We start from the raw sequence: 27,251 nt of genomic DNA, 5'->3' as shown, positions 1-27,251 counted from the left end.
AATGATTATTGAGAGATGAATGGCTACCTTGAGTGGATAGCTTAATCAAAGGCTTATCTAAAGTTTTATATTATAATGCCAAAGAGTTTCTTAATTTAAATGCATTGATTTCAGAAAGTATTGGTTCGAGTTGAAAATGTATTTTTTGATTGACATTTACGTTATGATACATAATAGATGATAAAATTATGACAAACCGCTGGCCACAGATATTTAAGTGTGATAGACGGCTGTAAAAATAGGGTAGAATATTATAAAAGAAAACTAGCGCAAGTATAAAAAAATATTTACACAGAATTAGTATTAGGAATCTGGAATGTACGTCTTGCTACAGAGCACTTGGCTGAAGTATAGTACATAAGGGTGATTCACATGTGATTAAAGCTCAAAACTGTTCAGTCTTTCCCAATTAACCTATAACGAATCTTAGATTTTTCTTTACCGTAGAAAAAAACAATCACTCTCATTAATCTCTATAAAAACTTATACTAACATCAAAGTTTTTGTCGCTGCACAAGAAGTGCTGGGCTACGTGTTCCGGTAAGATGTTTGCTAGAAGCTTGCGGTTGTATGCCTCCAAATGCTCCATATCCTCTTTTTCGTCTGGAAATAAAAATAGCTCAGAGGAATTACGTCTCACAAATTTGTTGTAGCATTTTATTTTATCATTCATATGTACTTTATGAGGGGTAAACCCATGATCGACGACTACATATTATGAGAGTGCCGGTGCATTTGGAAACGGGCATAATTTTTATTAATAAAATTCCAATAAAAATAGAATCAAATTTAGTACTAGATAATATAGGTATCCTATAAAATCTAAATTAATAACCTAAAAGATTACGTGCATGTATGTACATTAATGCATCAGAATTAATGTATGACGGCAGGAAAAGCTATAAAGATTATAGTTATGTACCATTTGCCTGCATTTTCCATATGAAATCCAGTCTGTATGTACTCTCGGTTTGCTGGGAATGTAGTAACAATGCAATAAGGGCACCCATAGCTCCAACGATGTTTGTTAAGTCTTGACTCCAGTCATCAACACACGTGAACCTGTGAATAAATACAGTTAATTGTTATTTTTAAGCATTTAAATACCAGAATTTGAATTTTACAAATATAATTATCAAATTTCATCATCAGAGGTTTCCGTCCGAGGTTAATAATTATTTATTTACTATTCAAAATTGAAAATCATTTATTCATTTAGGTAACACATTATTATATAAACATCTATAATGAAAAAAACATTAAATGCTTCTAATTTTACATTTACTGACAGTTCTCAAATCAAGGGCGTATAACGGTAGAGAAGAACTGGCAATAAATCCTCCGCCACTCTTTTTTTTAATCGCCAAGTTATTTGATTTACACAATGTTTGTAAGGAGCTGCAACCATTACACCATGACATCTTAAGTAATTAATACTTAATTAATAATCAATCTTTACATGTCTTTGAATAAATTTAAAAAAAAAGTTTTAGGTAAGTTTTAGATTTCAATTATTAAATTATGTATTGCGACTTTCGAGAAAAAATTAATTTGCTTATAACAACTTACTGGAATTCTGAGTAGTTCATTTGATAGTAGATATATTTCCGTATCGTAATCCCGATGTATATACCACTGATGATGACAAGGAGAATTGTCTTGTACGTCGTGATGAGAACCTGGTGGGCGGCACATAAGAACATTGCCAAAAGCGTAAGCTGCAGGTAGTGCTGAAAAGGAAATTGTAAATTAAGAAGGAAAATAATTAAAATTATTCAACATATACTTTAAGTATATTTATAATATGTGCCTCTTTAAAAATTGGAATTCTTTAAAAAAAAATTAGTTATATTATTTTTAATTATCTTCAGAAAACCCGAATGGGATTATACATTTCATTTTTCGATCCTCGAAGATGAATACACGCTCAAAGAGTCACAAAGGGTACAGAACAAAAATTGGAGCCGAATATACTAACCTCGTTAATACTCGTGGGACATTCGCCTTTATCTGGCTCATTTTCAGATAGCATATGCATTCCCTGCGAAAAGTAATGTAATTTCAATAACATGAGCATTGCAATACCATATTATATAGTAATAATATTTAGTACCACGGAATAGAAGCCGTAAGCAAACTTATATATTAACTAGCTGACCTGGCAAACGTCGTCTTGCCAAACTACTACCTTTAACTCAGCGCCATCTGTTAGAATTGTATCAAATAATAAACAAATGTTAATGTTATCGTAATTTTAGTAAGGATGCCTATTTTTTTGAAAATGAAATATAGCCTATGTCACTCAGGAATGATGTAGCTTTCCAACAGTGAAAGAATTTTTCAAATCTGCCAAGTAGTTTCGGAGCCTATTCAATTCATACAAACAAACAAACAAAAAATCAAACCTTTCCTCTTTATAATATTAGTATAGACAACGTATATATTAGACCTCCATAGAATCTACAGTTATATTTATTTACAAAAGATTGCCAACGCTCAGCACACTGATACATTGTTACAAGAAAAATAAAATACAATCTAATGTGGCATATAGGAAACCACAATAAACACGATGAATGTTCAATCTGGATACGAGGAGTTTAGCCAAAACGCGTTCGTCTAACGGGATGGATAAATGGGATGATGGGATGCTTGGGGTATCGTATAGATAGTACACGATAGAAAATTTAGTTAAAAGGGACCTATAGGCGACAAAGATTCTAGGAGAAAATTTTAACCTTATAATGGCAACCGTAATAATCTATTGTTATATTTATTTCTCACGTAGGTATTCTATCTTAACCTAAACAAAAAACTTAACATATATAATTAATTAACTTGTAACTGCCGCCTCAGTTTCCCGCTCGGAATCCGCAGATCCCGTCTCTCAATTTTATGTACATTATGCAACTGACCCGTTTGTACACTAACAAAGCTTTGCTGGTCAAAAGCCACAATACCCAGAAAATGCGAGGTCGGGTACATTAGCGGATACGAAAAAGACATTTCATATAGTCTCTTGTAGAGGCTGGTGAATTTATTTTGTACTTACTCTAACATGACACTTTATTCATATTTATATGGGATACTCGTTGCAGAGACTTCAGACTAACGCATTGTATAATCTCTGTATTCTTACCGCTCTAATATGAAATAAAATAACATGTATGAAATAAAGATAAAATGATTAGAGTATTTGTTACTTACCATAATGACCTCAACTTGTATGACGACGGTTGCAATTAGCAGGAAAGACATAAGCTGCGCCAGATTGCGATTGTTATGAATTCTTTCTGAAAATTTCTGAAAGCTCGGCACCGCATACTGCAAATTAATAAATCTTAAATTAATTGAGTGAATGTCATGTGTTAATAAATTGGTTTTCCTACTTAGGAAAATGTTTCTGATCCTATGTTTCTGTTTGAATTTCAATAGATCTCTCAATAGTGCTGATTTTGCGCGGAGAGTAAAATAACTCATTATTGGGATCGGGTTCCCTCTTGGTATCACTATGGGATATTACAAAGTAAGGGCCCAGATCTCCAAGTAATTTTACTTTTGTATTAGTGAAAAAGACGCAAATAGCAGACACATATTTCGTCTTTACATCCGAGTAAGACAGACGGTGCCTTCTTGTGGGTTATTTATCAAGTGTGTGATTTGGAAAAGATATCAACAAACATATTGAATACACAATTTGTTCAAAGATTGATTAATAGATTTCATTTTTTTTATTTTTGCTTAGTTTTTAATTCTAAATTTACGATGTATATTTTGACAAATGATTGAAATGCGAAGAGGCTGGGTTTGAAAATGACTCCAACATTACATAAATGACACCATAATTAACTGCTGTACAATTATAAAGAAAACATATTTTATTACCTTAATGTCTTTGCAAAGTACAAGGTATATGATCGCCATGATTATTGTCGCACATGTGAGTATCACGATAGTCCCAGCCAATTTTCTGAAAATAATCAATTTAAAGAAATTAAAGAGTTTCATACTGTATGACGGTCTATTTAGGGTTGCAACCTCTTATATAAAAATACTCGGAACGGAAAAGCAGCCAATAACTTTTTAATTTCTTAATATACAACCCTAAACATAATAAATAGTTAGAATTAACTTACAAAGCAATCGTCTACTTGGTAAAACTGTTTACTTTGAATACTCAATACAACTTAAACTGCATTGGTAGGCTGAGTTAATTGCAAATTAACTGTTAATTGTGCTGTATTCCGAACGAAATTACTTCACGATTCAGATGAAGATTTTATTGCTCTAAATAAAATTTTATTGATATTACAGTTGTTCATAATATTAATTTACGTGTTTCAAGGTAGTCATAGTAAAATGAATGTAATTGGGTTATACTAAATAAATTATATAGGGCAATTGTAGTTATATTTAACCAGCAAAGCCGTTGGAACTTAAAACGTTAACTGCACTAGCCCTTCTCTTAATAAATACTTCAGCAATTTAGTAATTTTAATAAATTTAACAAAATGTGATCATACATTTAAAATAATATTTTTCATATTAAATTAGCGGTCAAATTTCAAAATTCGTGAGAGGCACTTTTCTCTAAATTTAGTGGAAGGCCTTGAAATATTCGGAATTGTAACGTAGCACTAACTTTTACTCCCGCTGAAAGGTCAAAACGATGTAAATTGTCGTCGTATAAAATTATGCCCAGACAGAAGTGGCAGTAGTCAGGGTACGGACTATGAAGATATGGAAATAAATAAGAGCTTGAGTACGAAGATTATGCCCTAGAAAGAGGTGGAAGTGTTTAGAAAAAGAAAGCCATTGATAGAAAGGTCTGTAGAAGGCCTTTACCCAAAACCGGAACCCCGTTTTCCCCCGGATCAATAGAACTGACAACAGCTTCGTTAACGAGTAATACGATAAAAATATTGGAATTATAAATTGTATATAATAGATGCTTTGAATTTGACAGTATATAGTAGATATGCGTAGGAAGTCATAGTTGGACATAAGTCAATGACTTGACTGATGAATGACCCTATCAGAATTAACCAAAAGTTAAATATTGATTTATTGTCTATAAAGCCATTAAAGTATGCTTTTTAAGGCATACCACTTACATGTCATAGACGAGAAACTGCACAATGGCAACAGCGATGTACACGAAGATCGAACATAGGAAATATACTTTCAGCATCCTGTCCTGCTCAGCAATGTACTGAAATCAAGAAACAATAGTATTTTTTTTTAATAATCAAACAAACTTTATGAAATTATTTAAAAAAAGCTAGAGAATGAGCCTTATTATAATATTTTGTGAAATTCATGACAAAATAATTTACTTCTATACTTTCCTATTACTTGTATTTGGCAGGTGTAAAAAATTAAAATATTATCAATGGCGTATCGACGATTATCTTTTTTACACAGTTTGGTTATGACGTCTTGCTGTGATGGAAATATAAAAGGACACAGTTTTTCTGCTTCCCAGGACCTCGAATTTACAAGTTACTAAGGCCAATGACATTATAACTATGTAACAATAAATACTATATACTGGTACCCAAAGTTGTATCTAAACACATGAATATATTGATACCGAATGAAATCATTTATCAACAACAACTAAGCTTTCTGATTTCTATTCGGAAAGAGGCAGATACAATAAGTATGTGGCAGTTATATATACTTTTTATACATTACAATTATAGTTTTTATAATTGTAATGTATAAAACTAGCTATGCAATAAATGCCTCACGCTGTCAGATGGGGATTAATCTACCGCTTAGCACAGAGAACGAAATCGCTAATATCCTTTTTACTTAGAAGTATGAACCATTAAAGTGTAATTTCTCCAACTATAGTGCTTTTAAACTAAAATTGTCTTTGAAAAAGTTAGACGGCAATATTTCTTTCCGGAATATAAATAACCATAGTTGTTCAAAGTCTATAGTACAAAAAAGTCATAAACAAGGCCTCATAAAAAACGATATTCTATATTAAAATCTATGTATTGCCCACCAAGATATACACATAAATATGACCAATATAACAACCTGAAAGTTACTAGGTAAAAGATTTTTATCAGACGGTAATTTCAACTCACATTTGACAATAAAGGAAAACTTTAATGTCTTATACTAAAAATGTCTTAATGATGCATTCTTAATTAGAAATTCACAACGCAATTGCCAACTGGCCATTGTCCAATTAACTTGAGAAACCACTAACTTTAAAGAACTTACAATTGCAGCAAGGACACGGGTGGATTTAGTATTATTACACACTGCGGTATTTAGTTTGGTCAAATAAAATTTTACAATTTTTTTTACAAAGTTTAAATATTTAGACAGTAGCATTTCCGTCATCTTCGTATGGGATACCAGACATCTTCTGTGGCAACCAAAATCAATTATAAAAAATTATAAAAATTTACCGCAAGATTACTCAAATTCAGGATTCCAATCAGGAATGTATACATAGTACATACTAGGTTAAAACTACAATTAACTACAACTAAAAAGTTAATTGTATTTATCAAATAATAAAAAATTGAGAAAGAACTGCATTAAGGCACTTTATTATACACACAGATTTTTTACTAGACTTAGAAACCTAGTCAAACTATTGATATCGAATAATTTCAAGTGTTTTTTTAAATTTCACATAAAATAACCATAAACAAAATTATTAATAATTTAGACTATTGAAAAGTTTTAACCTTCAAAGTCTAATTGCACTGTCTTATCAACATTCTAATTGATAATAATCTAAGACAACAACAGAAACATTACGATTAATAATGATTGGACAGACGAAATATCATGACGCACATGTCGCCAATTTACTGCAACGACTACCAAACATGCTTTTCACCAATCACAATTAAACGAAACGTTCTGCCATTTCTATTTTTTTAATTTAATAAATTGCATAGACGGGCAGGTGGCTCACCTAATGTTAAGTGATTGCGTTTTAAGAATTGGTATTACAGTTCTACATACTCATTTCTGTATATTTTCATTACAGTGAAATTTATAAAGAAATATGTTGACAGCGATAAATAATAATATACTTAGTGTCCTTCAATAACAGAGCGTACCAATATAAGGCCGGCAATGCACTCGCGAGCCCTTTGGCATTGAGAGTGTCCATGGGCAGTATCACTTGACATCAGGTGAGCCTCCTGCCCGTTTGCATAGAACAGGGGGTTCTATAAAATAAATAAATAAAAACAAAATTACCTTTCGTTCAAGCTTACTGTCGCGGAACGTAAGCGTGAAAGGGCGGCAGTGCTCCGCCCGCAAGCGGTCTATGGAGCGGGCGTCGATTGCTTTCATCAAGTACTCATTCACTTCATCTTCGGGCTTCTTATTCTCGCTATTAGCGTCGGCGCTATATAAATGAAATGTATAAATTATATACTGAACAAGGCGTATCATTAATTTATTTATACAGCTAAGACTGTAGTACGCCAACCATCCATGTTAATAATGTCCCTTTTTAGGATAGGGGAGATTTTGATTTTGCTGATAGGCACGCAATTCTAAGCCTGATAGGCTAGGATGTAGGGGTCCCACAAACAAAAATGTCTTTAGTAATCACAAACGTTTTGAAAGTTCTGTATAAAATATTAAATGTTAATTGTAATTAAATACTTTTATATGATAAAAAATAAGGTCGAACGGATACTGCGTGCTTATTGAACTCCGTATTAAAAGGAAGCCTTTACAACTCTTTCCCGTGAGTTGCCGGAACTAATTTAGTATAACAAAGCCCATCCGAAAATTGATTAATTTGTACGAACGATTACTTTCTAAATTGACATCTTCGGCGAAGCTTTTCGGTTTAAAAATTGTTCAAAAACCCTGCGCGTTCTAAATATTTTTACAGTGAATTTTTTAGAAACAATTTCACAAAACAAAACATCAATTTTAAACTATCAAAACGACGTAATATTTTATTTTAAGAAATTACGATTTTTACTCTTATATATCCCGAACAATTTATAAAAATCCTAGTTTTAACCAATAAATTTAAACAAACCAAACAAAATTTAAACGCAAGTCTTTAATTTTAATAAAGATTCTCCCTTTCATTATGGACCAATTATTTAGATTATCCGATACGTTGGTACAGACACTAAAATGGCGTTTCTACGGATATTTTTCGAGGTGTTCTTACTTAGGTATACAAGTCTTGTTTTTCTTTTCAAATACACAAACAAATTTTATCATAATTTAATTTTAGTTGAATCAGTGACAATATTAAAATAAAAAAAATAATATCGACTATAAAATAAATCTCTCGAAAATCTCCAGATAAAGCTATCAAATAAAAACTTAAATCAATCGAGTCGAGCTCCGAATTGTCTTCAGTTTTATTTAATTAATCTATAAAATTATTTTGTATTGAACTTACTTTGAGGAATGTTTTCCGTGTTGCGAGCCATGTCCCATCACCCGCATCTCCTTTGAGATGTTTCCATTGAGAGATAAATTATTTTGAGGCTTCTTATCCTTCATAGATATAAAATATAAAGTTTATTAATTTAACCAATTACTTGTTTGTAGCACTTAAAACATAATTTTATTCTTCCGGGATTAATAATTATTCCTAATTATTAGAACAATTAAGTTTTTTTTTTTAGTTTTAAAAACTCATTAAATCGTAATTATTTATGATATTATATATTTCAAATACAAAGCATCGTTAAAATTCAATTCAATAAGTAGAATTTTCTTTATACACGTAAATAAATAATTACCTTATTTGTCTGTATACTTTTACCAAAAGCTTTGTATAATTATAAGCAGTGTTTGCCTAGTTGCTTCAGCGTGCGATTCTCATTCCTGAGGTCGTAGGTTCGATCCCCGACACCAATGGACTTTCTTTCTATGTGCGCATTTTATATTTGCTCGAACGTTAAAGGAAAACATCGCGGGGAAACCGATATGTCTTAGACCTAAAAAGTCGATGACGTGTGTCAGGCACTGGAGGCTGATCACCTACTTGCCTATTAGATTTAAAAAATGATCATGAAACAGATTTAAATATCTGAGGCCGAGACTTAAAGAGGTTGTAGCACCACTGTTTTTTATGTATAATTATGGAAATTAACCATTGCTTGTTAACAGGATAATTAATCTTAGTTTAGTGGAACATAAGATAGACAGGTATCACTTATTCCACGTTATTAATACCATAGGCATTTCTGCTTGCAAGCTTAAAAATTATCAACGAAACATAGCAATATATTTGTCTTCTTTCTAAATTATGTTAGTTAAAATTAGCTCTAGGGATAGCTAAGATGTACAATTAGGATAAACACATCAGAAGCTTAGCCGTAAACTTAGTTCAATATAATTGTATAAACACGTTTAAATATATACAGAAATCACATATTTGTAGAGTGCAGTGGGATTCGATTTTCAAAGGAACAGTATGAGAATGTCTTGTTTGTATTGTTTCTTTGTATGGGAATCTTTGAAGCTCACGACATAATACTGTTGTTTGTGGCTTGACTTTACTACCCTCATATTTTATTTATATTTCGCAGCGATTATCCTCTACTTGGTAAAATGTGTTCAAACAAGAGTGAATCAAATTTTCAATAATCATAAAGTCAGGATGAGTTCCTGATGATTTTTGATGATGATGAGGATAAAAAGATAATGATCCTATTAAGGACGTAGGCCCCCAATGGTTGGAAAAGCTTCCACCAAGTATGAGCTAGCAAATGTCATGTATATCTAAAACAACTGTTAAAGCATACTTTGTGGTACCTTTGAGTGATGTGATGGAAATGAAAATGTTTGCGTAGTCACTAAATTCGAAGCTCAGAAGAATGAGAGACTCGAATCCTGAGATTACACGAGCCAGACCTCATGTACGTTTAGCGTAAGGAAAGCTTTATGCTATTCCCATTATAATTTTCCTTATATGTTCTGAATTCATCATAACAACATGTGATTGTCCCAGGATGGTTTTTTCACTAAAGTCGTACTAGTAAAGATAAAGTCTATATATGTTACCTGTATCTTTATTTGATTCCTTGGAATTTGAATTCAATTTTAAGCGTTGAATAGAATTATTTTTTTAATATTAAGAATAACTGTAATTGTTCCGTCACCACCAATAAACAAACAAATTTATTTGTTTCTAACGTTTATTTCTTTTGTTTGTTTTGTATTTCTTTTGTTTCTAACGGCATGAGCTAAAGCTTGTAAACGAGTAAAAACTTGTAACCGAATAATATTAATCTGGCAGCCCAATCTTTTAAGTACTTAAAATCCATTAAAAATATCGGCACATTTTGTAATTCTTCAATAAACGCTAATTGGGGTTCCGAAATGCGAAAGAGGTCAAACAAAATGTTTTAATATTATACTTTTGCTTTTAATTTCATGCGACTCTTTGACGTAAAAATAAATATTGAAATAGCTCTTTGTTCGAATTTTGTGTGTGTTAATTGATTGAATAAGGTCTGCGCGTGTTCAACGAAAATTGCAAATACGTATTGTCGTAAATGTCATTATCTCGTTTTAGACAGCCTCGTATGGGGCCGTAATGACTGGGATATCGGAAGTGCCTGCCTGTGAAACTATTATAAAAAGTGTTTGCTGCTTGAGGCTTAATCACTTGATCATATCAATTATTCGGTGAAATCCTGATGACGACTGCCGCTAGATGATGAGACGTGTAGCAGAAAAAAACAGTCTCAGCCCAAAATTACGCTCAGCAATTTCTTGGTGATTCGTAAGTGGGCTGCTTAGGGCGGGTAAGACTTTTCTTATGTGCGTCTTACTAGTCCTTCAATTCTAGTGGTTATTTTACTCACTTATATATTATAATCCATTGCATTGATACTAGGATTTACATATCGACTGACATAACTAATAAATTAATCAATTTGGACTATAGATGACTAATTACGAGAAAGACAATTTTTCATTTTTAGCCCGCACACTTTAAATAAATGAGCAACTCAGCGATCGGCAGTTGTGTTGTGAAGATTTTCTCCTTGTGTTAATTGTAAGAGAATTATCTTTAAGTGTATTCGCATGACTTAGCCAATTATAATTTAAATTACGTACCACGCGACTTGTGTCATCTGGGACTATGAGATAGGTTTCAATGTTGTGGTCTTTTAGGTATGCATTGCGCTGTCCACCGTTCCCCGGCTCCACTCTGTAGTCATCGCCAAGGCATGCCAAAGTCTCCTTCGTGATGTGAACTCTCCTGAAATTAACAGTTTTACGTGACCAATGCCAAAATGTATGTATTTTTAAGCTTACATAAGTTATATCTATATATACCCTGCAACTCCTCCACTCTCCATGTAGTTAGCCAAGGTAACGTCATTGGACCACACGTCAAACTGCCACTTGCGGAGGCCAAGCACCACGCAATGAACCCGGCCAGTGTGGATTCCCACACGCATGTTTACGTTGACAGCCATCACTTCACGTACCAGGCTGCGAAAAATATTTTTTTTTTATAGTTCTGTTCCTAACTAGCCCACGACGTTATTTCATAGTCTATTTCCTTGTCTGAAACCTTTAACCACAACTGCACCTGTTGTAAGTTGATGGTCAATAATTGGAAAAGCGGAACTTTTAAGGGTGCAACGCAAGAGTTACATTACTTATATGAGAAAATCCAATACGTTTTTGATATACAGTACTTACTTTTGAAATTCATACTAAATTAGACCGTTATTGACACGGGAGTCTGATCGACAACGTCAAAAGGATCTCCGGGTTCTATTGGCGTAATTCAACAGAAACAGTTCTGCATTATTATTTACCAACAGAAATAACTAGATGTCTCGTTATTTTAATTGGCGTAGCTATTACTAAACCCATAAAAATCCTCATCTCTTCATTGTTAATTTCTAATTACTCAATCAACGGATAAATTTATTAGAAAATGTATAAATTCTTAGACATTTAGATTTTTTATTCTTTTTGTGATGACAGGAAACCAATCGGCATGAGAATTGAAGCCAATTGTAGACTTGCTAATGGAAATGGCTCGTGGCTGTATTGACCTTTTCAGAATTGACAAGTAAAAACTCAATGCGATAAGAATAAATTTTATACGTATCGAAGAACGTTTTCTTTTAAATAATGAATCATTTGTACAGTTCATAACGCTCATAAGATACCATATTTGTAGACAGTATTACAACTGCATGAAGGGATATATCACAACGTTCTTTCTTAGTTACCTAGTTAATTTCGTTGAGGATGTAAACGCCTGCCGTACGTTTAAAGAACGAATAATAAGTGATAACGCCACCAGAACACTTAAACTTTTAGGATTTGTTCTTTATATTTTGACCCGAATACATTCGACAACACCACGACTAGAGTAGTGATTCGACATGCTATACAAATGAATAGCTTTTTAAATTAAAAAAAATAAGTAATCACCTTAAAACAAATTCTTACAATTCTTACATAAACTACTATTTTTTTCCTAATTCCTTCTGTCAAAACCAACTTAGGAGTTGTAAATAAATATTGTTTGAATTATGTATGATATCGTAAACTCAATAAATAAATAAATCTTACAATATATTACATATGTAATACTTACGCAATAGCATCAATCATGTCAAGTCCCATTTCGACGCAACACTTGGCGTGGTCATCGCGAGCCTCAGGCAATCCAGAAACGCAGTAGTAGCAGTCACCCAGCAACTTGATGCGAAGGCAGTGGTGCTCAGCAGCTAAGCGGTCGAATCTGAAATATTCCTCAAATATTGTATGTAAAAGCATTTATTTAATTTTCTTATAGTTCTGTTACTAACTAGCCCACGACGTTGTTTAACAGTCTATTTCCTTCTCTGAAACCTTTAACTACAACTGCACCTGTTAATTGTTGTTTAAATTAACTGCCCGTTTACCCCTTGTTCTATAAAAAAAATTATTTTAACATGGCCTGGACTGTTTTGACTAACTGATATAAAAAAGTCAAAACGTATAAATAAAGTATTATTTTTAATGTAAATAATTATTATCTGTAATATCTAATTCTTATCCACTTCACTCTTGACAGAGCGGTCGTGATCGTTATATAGTAGTGGTAATAGAAGGGGCAGTTACATACAACAATGTTTTTTTATATGTTTTGTCTTTGGAACTATTTAGTAACGCATAAGCGTAAACATAATGTAAACCATAATTTGAAGCCAATGTTGAGCCCTTTAGTTTATGCCAGTCATAAATTGTATTAAAAACATTCTCGTTTCCGATAATGGCCAAGTATCATTTAGATTTGTAAACCCTTAGCTAAGCCTAGTTTTTTTTGTTTGCATCGCTATTTTGTGTTAGTTGTATGCTCATATTTTAAACTATTAAAGTCAGTTAGTCAGCTTAAATCTATGTTTTATTAGAACATATCCATACAAAAATGATTTATTAATAGAATGACTGCCAAGTTAACTAACTAACGGTTAGCCACAAACCCACAGTCAATTAACCGAGAATAGGTAATTACTACAAATTAATTGGTAATAATTAGCTGCAATTAATTATTATATTAATTCGAAATACATCATGAATTTAGTTTGTCATATATCAGAAGAGTTGTTCATTAATTAGCGGTCATCCGATATTAATAAGCCTAAGCGGCTAAATGGTGTTGATATCAGTTGAAGATCCGATCCGAAGCTGAAACATCTTCATGATCTTACGTTAACAACAGTGATAGAAAGTCGATTTTAGAAATATATATATATATATATATATATCTATATATTATATGGATACAGAAACCATACTTTCAGCAATGTGTAAGAATGGTATGATTCGTTATATCGTGTATGTCAGAAAAAGACTATTGGTTTTTAGAATACTCCCACCAATAATTGTTTAAGGTTCACAAACATTTATTTGTGAAAATGGCTACAGATTCCCTGCTTGAAAGGGTTCCTACCGCCGAAATCGTGATACTTGGCGATTTTAACGCCCACCATGCCGATTGGCTCGGCTCTGAAACCACCGATCACGCGGGAAGATCCTTTCACGACTTTGCTTTAGCCTACGACCTGACACAAATGGTCCCTGCGATTACGCGAATACCAGATGTGGACGGTCATAAACCCTCTTTGTTGGACCTTCTGCTGACTTCGCATCCGGAGAACTATCAAGTCTCCGTTGACCCGCCATTGGGTTCATCGGATCATTGTGTGGTCCGGAGTACTGTGCCATCTACGCGCCCTTCGCGGTCGCGCTTTTTGGGTTTTCGCCGTATTTGGCACTACAAGTCAGCAGATTGGGACGGGATGCGGTCTTTCTTTGCGTCCTACCCTTGGGGGCCTATTTGCTTTTCGTCTGAAGCTCCAGATTCCGTTGCTGCCTCTGTCGCCGAAGTGGTTCTGCAGGGAATGGAACTCTTTATTCCTTTTTCTGCGGTGCCGATCGGTGGCAAGTCTCAGCCCTGGTTTAAGCATTCTTGCAAGACTGCCTCGCGTCGAAAGCGAGAATGCTTTAAGGCATGGGCAGAAGCGGCGAAATCTCGTGATGCTAATACCAGCGAACTCAAAAAAGCATATAACTCAGCCTCCAGGTCCTTCAAACGGGAAATTACTAAAGCAAAGTCAGAGCACATTGCCAGATTTGGCGAGAGATTGGCCCAACTCCCTTCGGGGACTCGAGCCTTCTGGTCTCTAGCCAAAGCTGTCCAAGGGAATTTTTGTCAGCCCTCCATTCCACCATTGCACAGGGAGGATGACTCGCTGGCCCACACTGCGAAGGAGAAGGCCGACCTTTTAGGCTGTCTCTTCGCGTCCAACTCGACTTTGGATGACCGAGGGAGATCACCACCGAGCATTTCACGGTGTGATTCTTCGATGCCGGAAGTTACATTCCGGCAACGTGCTGTCCGCAAAGCATTATCTTCCTTGGACATACATAAGTCGAGCGGGCCGGATGGTATTCCTCCAATTGTGCTGCGTACTTGTGCTCCTGAGTTGGCTCCGGTCTTAACGCGCCTCTTCCGGTACCTGTACTCGCTTGGCACTGTCCCGGAGTGCTGGAAGATCGCATCGATACATCCGATCCCTAAAAAAGGCGATCGCTCCGATCCGTCCAACTATCGCCCAATAGCGATAACCTCCTTGTTCTCCAAAATAATGGAATCCATTATTAATTGCCAGCTCCTGGAGTATCTGGAGGGCCACCAGCTGATAAGTGACTCTCAGTACGGCTTTCGTCGTGGTCGTTCGGCTGGTGACCTTCTTGTATACCTTACGCATAGATGGGCGGAGGCAATTGAGTCCAAGGGGGAGGCTCTAGCGGTTAGTTTGGACATAGCGAAAGCCTTCGATCGGGTGTGGCACAGAGCACTGCTCTCGAAGCTTCCAGCCTATGGGCTTCCCGAGAAATTTTGCGATTGGATCTCCAGCTTTCTGGCCGATCGGAGCATCAAGGTCGTCATCGACGGAGCATGTTCCGACCTTAAACCCGTGAACGCTGGGGTCCCACAAGGCTGTGTTTTATCCCCGACCCTGTTTCTTCTGCATATCAATGATATGTTGCAACTTAGCAACATTCACTGCTATGCGGATGACAGCACTGGGGACACTCTTTACACTGGCCGGGCAAGTATTTCTCGGGCAGATGTCGATGAGTACCGGAACAAACTTGTGTCTGAAGTAGAAACCCTACTACGTGGAGTCTCTGACTGGGGCAGACTAAACCTAGTCCAATTTAACCCCAAAAAGACACAAGTTTGCGCGTTTTCCGCTAAAAAAACACCCTTTGTCGCTACTCCTCTTTTCGAAAACACTCTCCTTAAAGCCACAGCCAGCATTGGAATACTTGGCGTTGACATATCGAACGACGTTCAGTTTCGCGGTCACTTGGAGGGAAAGGCAAAATTAGCCTCCAAAAAGCTCGGTGTGCTCAGCAGGGCGAGACGGTACTTCACTCCGGGCCACCGCTTGCAACTATATAAAGCGCAAATTCGGCCCCACATGGAGTACTGCTCCCACCTTTGGGCGGGTGCTCCCCAGTACCAGCTTCTTCCACTTGACCGTATTCAACGAAGAGCGGTTCGAATCGTTGACGACCAAAATCTCTCCAAGCGGCTTGATCCTTTGGCGTTGCGTAGAGATGTGGGGTCTCTCTGCATCTTCTACCGCATTTACCATGGAGAGTGTTCAGAGGAGTTGTTCGGATTAATACCTGCAGCTGAGTTTCATCATCGGACGTCGAGGCAGAATACGAAATTCCACCCGTATCACCTCGACGTCCGCCGTTCCACAACTGCGCGTTTTTCCAGGCAGTTTTTGCCGCGCACCACCACTCTGTGGAACCAGCTGCCAACTGAAGTATTTCCGAACCAATTCGACTTAGGGTCCTTCAAGAAAAGAGCGTACCAATTCTTAAAAGGCCGGCAACGCACTCGCGAGCCCTCTGGCATTGAGGGTGTCCATGGGCGGCGGTATCACTTAACATCAGGTGAGCCTCCTGCCCGTTTGCCCCCTGTTCTATAAAAAAAAAAAAATAAAAAAAAAAAAAAATTTTTGATAAAAAATACAAGTAATTGGAGATCATTAATAAATATAAGGGAGTTGTTTTTTCCTTATTCAACCAGAACTAGGTAGACGTAAATATTAGAAATTTCCTCATATTTTCCTTCCATCTTGCTTTAACTAAACTCCAGACATACTTTAGTACGTGTAAACTGCTAGTAAACTTAAATTAGAAGAGAAGAAATATTAATAACTAGCGGATCCGACAGACGTTGTCCTGTCCTGTCTACACGTCTTTAATTTCAAAATTTCAATTTTTAATAAGCCATTTTGATGAAAATTATTATTCAAATGTTATGACAATATCTAACGATCCAGCACATGGTCACACACGATATAACACAATGATAACAAAACTTTTTTTAAATTTCGGGACAGACTAAAATTAAAATTCGAATATTATTTAAAATTTGACACTGCGATGATAGCGCCGTCTGTCGGATCCAATGTAAAACATTCCAAAATCAACAACAACTAATAAATTGAAAATTAATTAAAAAAACATTGTCCAGCGGACAAAATTGTGAATCTAAACCATTCCCAGATCCCCTTGAACACACACAAAAAATTTCGTCTAAATCGGTCCAGTCGTTTAGGAGGAGTTCAGTCACATACACACGCACACAAGAAATATATATATTAAGATGTATCCACTATATAATATACAAAATACTCAAAACAGAAAGTACATTCAATAACAGTTATTTTTTGATTCGTCCTTTACATGAAAACCAAATCATCAGTGAAAGATATTATTAAAAAATACAGAGGGCGGAAGTTCAACTACCCTAAAACCATCAATAATGAAAAGACCAATCAAAAGACTGATTAGGACTAAAAAGGCACATCGCAATGGCACTTACCTTGCGAACAATTCATTGAGGAGTCTGACGAGTTCTTCAGCAGTGCATTGGTCTGAGAGGGAGGTGAATCCACAAATGTCGGCAAACAGGATACTAAAGAAACACAAAAATAAAATTTATCAATAGATAGTAAATATATCTGAAAAATTTGTAAGTAAATTATATATAAATATATATTAAGGAATTTATAATTAAGTTTGTTATGGAAGAGCTGGAAACCCCGACACAGGTATTTTTTACTTAGGGTTCCCAAATCTTACGCAATGTAATGCATATGTACTTGAAATGAATAAATACCTTAATTTTTATATATCTATGAATGTATTTTTTGTATAATTTTCGTTCGTAGGCTAACAGAAAAAATGTTTCTAAACAAAATCTTTTTCTATGATTGATGAATATGATTTTATTATTAAATATAACTACATTCAGCAGCAATACAACGATTATTGCGGTCATACAATCCTTTGATACCATTTTTATAGTACGATTTGTCTTACACCTCAAAATAGGGTTCAATTTCTTCAACAGCACAAAATTATACAGCAAGCATTCTTCTAAGTCCTTATTATTATATGTTACGCATGTTACAATGGGCGTATGATGGCAATACGACTGCCACACAATACTGCCTTCACCGATTATTAATTACGGACATAATAAGTAAACACTATCGGGGTTTGAACATATGTCTTAGTAGTGGTGACTTTACCTATTGAAAAGCAAGCCATTTAAATTATATAGCCGTAGCCTTCGAAATAGATGTTATAGCATAGCTAAATTAACGCTCTATTGTAAGTCAGTAAGTACTAAGAATGTTGTACTACTAACGTCTAAACTAAATATGTATAAAACATAAAAACTTTTCATATTTAATATCACGAACAATATAACGAATTAATTTTAATTACTTTATTTTATTCTTTAGCTGGCATCACTGCACTATTAAAAATAAAATGTTAGCGTTTTTCACTGTTTGTGATGAAAAGGGACGTAATTATTACTCGCCCTAAAACCACTTTCTATGTGGAGCACCGCGCTTTATAAAATGGATACATTCACTAACAAATAAAATGTATGAATATATATAGACTCAGATGTGCAGACTCGTATTCAAATTGAAAAATGTGCCACGCCAAAAAGGTCTGTAATCTGACATGTCAAAAAATGATAGCTGTCAGAATTCTATAAAATTAAAATTCGAGTATAGGTCTTTCACCTAATAAATCAGCCGTTAAATTAAGATGTATCATGTTAATAAAAAATTGTTTTCTTCAGAAGATCAAAGTAGACATAATTGTTTCTCGAATCACAGAGAAATAAATTAATATATTATTTAGGTATTCACGTAAACAAAAGGCAGTACTTAACTACTTATTCACAAATGCTTTATAAAAGCCCAGAGAGGGTTGGCGTATTTCTTAACCCCAATGAATGATTGAAGAGATACCCAAATAAATATTATTATGTAAATATCAAGCTCTGTGTGAATAATTTTGTTTTAGATTCCAAGAATGATATCGCGTAGGGAATAACAAGTAAGTATACTTGTATTTTTTGCCCAATTGGAATCGTACAGGTGGCGCGTGCATGTTGATTAAAAATGATATACTTTTAACCTGTATTGGTGCGTAATTGTATTATATTGTATTGTATCCGGGGAGTGAAATGATGTGATAAGTGAATGACGAAATGACGATAAACAATGTAACCAAACATTGCATACTAGGTCGGATGTCAACGCGTATTGACTAGAGATGCCGTGGACCAATTTAGTCTTACTATAACGATAAAAATATTTTTAAGGTTTGGGGTTTGCAAATTATAATGAATTTACATTAAAATAGATCAATTTTATCTTCATATTATTTTATTATTTTAAATCTATACTTTATATTTCGGTCAAGTACCTACACTAATTAAAAAAAACTTAAATAAATCTCTTAAGCGAACACGACTTGTATTAAAGTTATTTTCAGAAAATCAGTGGCGCTACAACCTCTTTAGGTCTGGGCCTCAGATATCTGAATCTGTTTCATGACCATTTTTAAATCTAATAAGCAGTAGGTGATCAGCCTCCAGAGCCTGACACACGTCGACGTTTTGGGTCTAAGACATGTCGGTTTCCTCACGATGTTTTCCTTCACCGTTCAAGCAAATCTTAAATGCGCACATAGAAAGAAAGTCCATTGGTGCACAGCCGGGGATCGAACCTACGACGCGTATGAGAGTCGCACGCTGAAGCCACTAGGCCAACACTGCTCCCATATTCAAAGCAACAGGGCAAATAATTATCACTATAATATGATCCCAGCTCTTATTTTAAAGCATATTGACAACAAAACCTTTTAATACTTAATTCAAACGTCAGCAAAGTATCCTTTTTCTAAAAAGGTCCTTTCCTATAAAGTAATACATTTTTCTTATTATAACATTCTTCGGCCACCCTTTGTCAAAATACACACCTGACATTCTCGTATCGTTGTATGTAGATCTTGTGAAACTGCTCCTGACGTGGTTGGTTTGCGATGTCAGCCTTCATCTCCATGGCGACGTGCCGGGGGAGTACCGATAGCAACAGGCGCTCCTGTGAACATTATTACAAAGGACACATGTACTTAACAGTATGATACTTAACATTTATAATAATCTGAAAGCTTTGAAATATTTCGTCCACATATTGTTGTGTATCATATAGAGTAATTACCTTTTTAAATAGTTGTATGGTTATTATATAAAAAAGTGTTCCTGACACGATTTCATGACAATTAAATTAGTTTCGGTTTTCGTTCAGGCCGACTTATGGGTCTTAAAATGTGGAAAGTGTAACCGGGGATTCCATCATATAACAGGAGTAAAAGAGATTTATGAAAAAGGAATTAAAATAAAATTCTCTTGTATCTTCAAAATAGCTTACATTAATTATAAACTGTTCCCAATTCTATTAAATTATCGACTTGACTCCTAGTTTCCGAATTTGTGGTTAAATATACACAGACTTCTAAATTGATCAACATGCTTGTCATGTGTCAGTGACGTTGATCAATCATTATTACACTGATATTATAAAATTCTAACCATACCACATACATGTCAAATTGATAAGTTTGATGTCAGTTAAAATTACGCCGATATAAAAGTACCTTGCTGAAATAATTCTTCCGTTAGCTGTAAGTTCATGTTAATGAGTAAAGTGAAGAGTGGATTCTCAACTAAACCTCCCATTACGAGGATATACGAGGGTATAAAGATAATAAGTCTTGACGAAATAAATTCAACATTACGACCAAAGCTCTCGTATCGGTTGGGGAGTGGGGACCGGTAAATATACCGAATAGAAAACCGGTTTTTAATTAATTAAACTAGTATAAACAAATATTATTTTATAAATAAAAATAAAGATTTGGCGACGATAGATACTTAATATTTTAACATAAAAAACCCATACAATACATAATTGTAGGCACAGCGATTTGCTACAAAGTGTGTTAAAACAAATTATATGTACGATATATAGTTTAGGAGATATAGGCAAAAACGTGTTTTCACCCCTTTTTCCAACATGGCGGCCGGGGGACAAGGGCAAATATTCATAATACCTTTCAAAATAGGAACTGATTTCATATATACATATCGTATTTGAAAAATCGTATACGAATATAACCTATTTTTACCGGTTTAGGCAATTAGCGTGCTGATGTTTAAGTATATACGTAGAATTAAATTATATGACGATCATAATTTAGGCTCTTTTGGTCCTTTCAGTAAACTCAGCTTTATGTTGTTATATTTTTTCATTTACAATCATTAAAATATTGTTTTAAAAACAAAAAATAAAAATTGCTTTTACCAAGTTATGTATTTTTATTTCCGAATACATTACCTTCCATAGCTCGACGAAGTGCCACAACGACATATTTTTAATATAAAATTCAATCAGTTTTACAAAATTTCTAAAAATAATTTTGAATTTGAATCGCTAAAGTCTTTCGCTTCATTATAGAAAGCAGATTAGACCATTACTACTTAATGACGGTGACAGAAAACATCGTAAGCAAAGAAGCATTAGAACTAACAGTCGTCGTTCAATCACGCATTGGTCTGCTCATCTACTCGCCTGAAGCATCGGTTAATTAATGAGGACTAACGTATCTAGCTGCGGCACTGCAGTAATACATTATCGCATTATATTGGTTTGATAAAAAACCTTAAAAACTAGTCCATCAAAATGTAATTATGTTGTGTATTAGCGAAACAATTTGTGAAACTATTATCAATGTAGCCCCTAAATTATGTATGGAATAATTTTGGGCTCCATATAATAATTACATTCGATTGTGATAAACAACAGTTGTTTACAAACGTGGTGTTTGTTAGGTTTGTAATTTGTGATTAATTACTAATTTGGAGCTCACTGCTAATCGCTCGCTAACTAGGTTACAAAATCCGTTTCTGAACAATTGAAATACAAATTAACTTTTATATTTTTAGTATTTAATTTATCTGAGGTCCACGGTTCCTTTGATTGCCATCTCCTTTCGAAGATTAGCGATCATCACAGCCACTTTAATTTCATTTCAGAAAAAAACTTGGCGATTAAAAAGAGTGGCGGAGAGTTTATTGCCAGTTCTTCTCTTCCGATCTACGCCCTTGATTTGAGAACTGACAGTGAATGTAAAATTAGAAGCATTTATCATATTTCTTTTAGACGTTCATACGTGTACATTATGTTACCTACATGAATAAATGATTTTTGAATTTGAATTACAGGTATTAATAGCTTGCCCTTGAAAAAACGTGGCAGACTGTTTCTTTCCGATCCTTGAATCAATGTTACATGTAAATCTTGAACCACTTTTTTAAATTTACATTCATAAGTTTCCTCGCGATGATGTGACTTTGGTTTTTATACTATTTAAGAAAAACAAACCGTAGTTAAAAACATTTAGTTTAACGACTGTCAGAAACTATTATATTTGACATTAGTGTGAAAAAACTTAATTATTACACAGTATCGGTTGTATAACGCGTCGGTGTTGCATTATAATAATTGCTATTTTCATAACGCGAACAGTATTTGTATTTGACGATTAACATGAAACAATTATGCGAGATTAAATTAATCTCGATTTACGGGTTAAGCGGCTTCACCGAGTACAAATTAACATTGAATGCTTCATCATCCTTGGCTAACATAGAAATAGAACCAACGCCGGTGCCTCATTAATTTCCAATAACGTTTTAAAATGCAATTGCTATATCTATATGACCTACACGACCTCTTGCTATTTCGACTGCTATTCATCTACATAAGTATCTCTCTGACCATCTCCAGTGTTGTGAATGGTGCCACTGCCAAGGTAATGTGATTGATATTAAAATATACATGCCTTTGTTTCAATTTATCAAATTATACCTTATTTAATTATTTTAAAAACTGGTGTAAGTTACTATCTTATGATAGGATATTGGCACAGTCATTTTCATACAAAGGTTCTCATACACCGATCCGACCTACCATGGATAGCTTGTATCAACAGATAGCTATGACAATCCATCGATTGGTTATTGGCACGCTATCAGTAAAATTTGGATTAAGATGTCTATCCCAGATGTTCAAAAATCGATTTGGATAGGTTATTGGGTTTGGGCGATAGTGAAGGAGTACCAGTGTTCAGCTTGTAATGCTGGTTGAGTTTTATTTGAGTAAAAGGTGGCCTTACGAAGCATTCCATGAATGCTATCCAGTACTAATGATCTCTTTGAATATATAGAATATATTTGTTGTAATGCCTAACATATTACTGTGATAAAAACACAAAGCTTCAGTCACGCTTCATGTGTACATACTATTAAATTATATTTGTCTCCGTAACATCAAAACTCTCAGATGATAAAGCTTTCTGTGGCCATCCACAGAAAGCTTTATCATCTGAGAGTCGAAGAATCGAAGATTTTTATTATTATAAGACCCATGTCTTATAATAATAAAAATCTTCGATTCGTCATAAACGCCATTTCACAATTTTACAGCAATATCTAAAAATAATTATGATAATGATAACAGTGCATAGTTTTAAAGTATAAACTGGTTGTAGTTTATACTTTAAAACTATGCACTGTTATCAGCCATGTCATTACAACACCGTGGTTTCCTAAACCTACTAAATTGTTTATAAAATTATCAAGGTAAAAAAAACTATTGATATTAAAATTCTGCGAATCGGACAACATCTATTTTGCATCCCCCTAATTATTACGGCTGGTCCACCCTTAAAATAATCTTTTATTTTTAAACCATTGTTTTTGTTTATATTTTTGTATTTTATTACACAACCCTTAATTTTCACCCCTCTACGATCAACCTCTTTTGTTATTTGTTAATTAAAAACTTACGACTTGAACTCTGAGGTTTATACAGAGAAAAATTCACAGAAAAACCTTTTCATTTCGGAAACCGAACAGTCTCTGGGGGAGCATAGCAAAATGTTCCATGTTGGTATTTACTAAAAAGGTAGGTACAGTAAATTCACATCAAAGAGAAACGGATTTCACGGGGGCAGCTATTAATACAAATATATAATAATGCTGTGCCGCTACAACCGTTTTTTGTATGTCTATACAGACCAGTAGACCAGTAGGCCTTCTGTACCTGACACAAGTAAATTTTTCGTTCTAAGACACGAATTCTAATGAAAAAAAAAATAATGCTGTTTACTACAGAGTAAACCACTAAGTTGCGGCTTTACATATAGAAAAACTTATTTCGCCTAAGAAGTGGGCTTCTTGTGAACCCCTGTTTGACGATAAAAGTTATATTGTGAAAATAAAAGTAAACGCTTATCCTCTCGACGTCGTCAATGAAACAAACAAGATAAGAGAGTGTAAGTTGGAAACTCGGCGTGAAATCGAGAAAAGTTAGGAAAGGATGAACCCCTGATATACGTGTTTATAAAGTTCACACGACATTTCGTGCTTTGGTATAGGTTTACACTCATTTTTACCCACACTTACGCAGAGGGCCAACGGGAGATAAACTTTCTATTAATATGATACAGACGCCTGACTACATAGTATTAATTAGAATACGAATAATTAGTTAATAATGTGCTGGCACCAAAAGAGTACCGAGAGTTTTTTTACGCCGGCTTTTTCTCTCGGCCTACTCTGTGAGTACTCACAGAGGATGCCTACAGAGTCAAATTTAATGATATGGAAGTGATACCTGTTTATCTTTTGTTCCATAATAAACGTATTTTATTTTTTATTAAACGAAAGATCGCCTTGTATTAAGCATATTTTATTTCTTACGTTTTTTGACAGTTAATACATAAAACAAGCATTATATTAAATATTTGTAATCAGATTTTTATTTTTATTATTTTATAAATTAAGCACTTTTATCACAACTAAACAGCTTGTCTCTCGAAAACGGCCTCCTTTATTTGTTTTTGTACCATTATATAATTGTTATCCTTTTGTTTGAGTCAGGGGCATGCCGTCCATCATTACATCACTAAGAGACACATTGATTGAAATCGTGAATTAGCGATTAATTACCCGAAAGGCACATCTAATATATTCGATAAGACTATCAGCCATTCAATACTAGCCACTACCAAGACGAACCCTGGAGTGAGATTTAAAATACCACCTTGACTAAGGGCCTGTTTCACAATGTATGGATAAAGTGCCAAATAGCTATGCAACACATAAATTATTCGAAATATAAAAGTTCCGAATGAGATACTTGGCATTTCATGACAAATAGCGCTATCTGACAGTCGTGAAACGCAAAAATAAAAACGTAATAAATAGCTTATTTGGAACTTATCCGGACATTGTGAAACAGACCCTTAGTGTTATTATTTGTAAAAAAAACTTATTAACTGACCTGCTGTTGATTCTCTCGTTGGGTCACCAGGCGTGCCTCAACACAGTCACGTGTCTCCAAGAAAGCCCGACGCTGCGCCAGTTCACGCGGGTGATGGGTCATAATGCCGGCTATGTTGCATGCGATCAGAGTTACCAGGTTGCAAAAAATCTAAAAATATTAAAACAACACACACATTAGGGACAACACAAGATTCGAAAAACTATTATATATTGAAATTTTATTTTTATTCGCACGGCTATTTATGCAAACCTTTTTTAATGATTGCTGATAACTACTGAATTTCCGGTTAACAATGACTTTAAAAATAACACTGACTTCCAATCATGAATAAGCAAATCAAAAATTAAACGGAAATTCCTCAGGCCGGGTTATTAAATTTCCTGGTTATTAAATCAGTTTTTACTACGATCGGTCAAGCGAATTGCGAGAATCATCTTTAAATAAAACCATTGTTAAACGAGAGTTCATCAAAGCTTGTTATAGAACTGTATAATAGAAACCCGGAAATCATGTGTATTTCATACATTTAATATTGTTTGTCGACATATTAATATATTTACGAACAACTTTGGGGCCTCGCACACCACAAGGCAACCTTAACAACTCTCCCGAACTTAATTCCCGCAATAAAAATATGTCAGAAAAAAAATATCCAAATTTTTTGTTGTTATTCTTACGAGTAGATCAGGAGATTGTGTATGTTATTTCAATTTAAAAAATGTGTGCGTGTACTAATGTATACACGTAAGAAGTGAAACTTCTTTATGACCCTATTTCTCGAGAAATTATCTAATATATGCAACTTTACCGAAATTGGTTAAATAAAGTTAAATAATATAAAGTTTAACAAAAGGCTTTCATAATCATACACATATACAAATAATACAATTATTTCATTTTACCTTTTAACTACTTAGATTACCTATTACAGAATTTCATTAATTGTAATGGAATTATTACTATCATTGTTATCGATATTATATATTTTTGTTATTAATCTCTTAGAATCAATCGTGGTAGGGAAAAGAAAAAGATGGCGCGTAACCGAAAAATGTGACGGTAAATTTTTTCAAACGCCGATAAAGAAGTTTCACTGCAATAGCTGCTGGTTCTTAGACTGTTGAACAACCCTTGGTTGTTCTCATATTTCCATTTATTCATGGGCATGGCATGTCGCCTCTGATCTTTATTGCTAAACCGGACACTAGATACATGTAAAAACTCTTCGGTAATCATAACTTGAAATTTGCGAACCTGTTAAACAATTTTGAAGATACTCGTGTATTTATAATAAATATGTATAATATTTTACAATGTTTTGAACGTCTGTTTGCCTTTTACGGTTGTATTTTACCACTTTATTACACACTACATACCTGAGTATCAGTAGTCTTGGTCATCATGATTTGGGCGCCAATGTTGATAGCTCCAAGTATAAATCCACCAATCGTAGCCTCATGTAATCGCAGTGGTAGAGTGGCGTAGGTCACATATGTGAATAGCGCACATACACCCATACTAACGTTCATTGATCTGGTAATATAAAAGTAATTATTAGCTTATTATGTAAAGTATAATTAAAGTATATTTATTCATATATTCATATAAATTACAAGTAAGGTACGGTGTACACTCCTGAATAAATAATTTATTATACATTAGTCAGATCTTGGGAATGCGAACGAGAAGATCTGACAAACTTCTCACCTTACTTATCACCAACATGTTTAATTTAAAAAATACTAAATATATAGTCAATGGATTGGGTTTAAATGTTCTTCTCAGGGCGTGTTCCTGAACATGGATTATTATTCGTAGACCTTCAACTTCTTTATAATGTTATTCAAACAAGAATGACACAATTCTGCATTTCTTTTGCATTTTGTATAAGCAAATTAATAAGCAAATTTTGTGTATTTGCGCATATGTTTAGAAGTATTATACACAAAT

General features: G+C 34.3%; 1 protein-coding gene across 1 annotated transcript in view; it reads right to left on the bottom strand.

Moving 5' to 3' along the window:
• Positions 1-27,251, bottom strand: part of LOC111003341 (adenylate cyclase type 6) — a 133,078-nt gene that overhangs the window by 9,209 nt on the left and 96,618 nt on the right. The window contains exons 9-24 of the mRNA XM_022273785.2: positions 26,678-26,834; positions 25,299-25,448; positions 19,870-19,991; positions 17,405-17,497; positions 12,599-12,745; positions 11,314-11,472; positions 11,092-11,236; positions 8,417-8,514; positions 7,240-7,390; positions 5,115-5,212; positions 3,886-3,970; positions 3,208-3,324; positions 1,979-2,041; positions 1,570-1,730; positions 923-1,062; positions 494-603 (exon numbers count right to left, since the gene is read on the bottom strand). Of these exons, the coding sequence (XP_022129477.1) occupies positions 494-603; positions 923-1,062; positions 1,570-1,730; positions 1,979-2,041; positions 3,208-3,324; positions 3,886-3,970; positions 5,115-5,212; positions 7,240-7,390; positions 8,417-8,514; positions 11,092-11,236; positions 11,314-11,472; positions 12,599-12,745; positions 17,405-17,497; positions 19,870-19,991; positions 25,299-25,448; positions 26,678-26,834 (1,996 nt within the window). The remainder of the gene's footprint in view (positions 1-493; positions 604-922; positions 1,063-1,569; positions 1,731-1,978; positions 2,042-3,207; positions 3,325-3,885; positions 3,971-5,114; positions 5,213-7,239; positions 7,391-8,416; positions 8,515-11,091; positions 11,237-11,313; positions 11,473-12,598; positions 12,746-17,404; positions 17,498-19,869; positions 19,992-25,298; positions 25,449-26,677; positions 26,835-27,251) is intronic.

The sequence above is a fragment of the Pieris rapae genome, chromosome Z, assembly GCF_905147795.1.
Source record: "Pieris rapae chromosome Z, ilPieRapa1.1, whole genome shotgun sequence".
In the NCBI taxonomy this organism is placed as follows: domain Eukaryota; kingdom Metazoa; phylum Arthropoda; class Insecta; order Lepidoptera; family Pieridae; genus Pieris; species Pieris rapae.
This window is presented reverse-complemented; position numbering and strand designations above follow the sequence as displayed.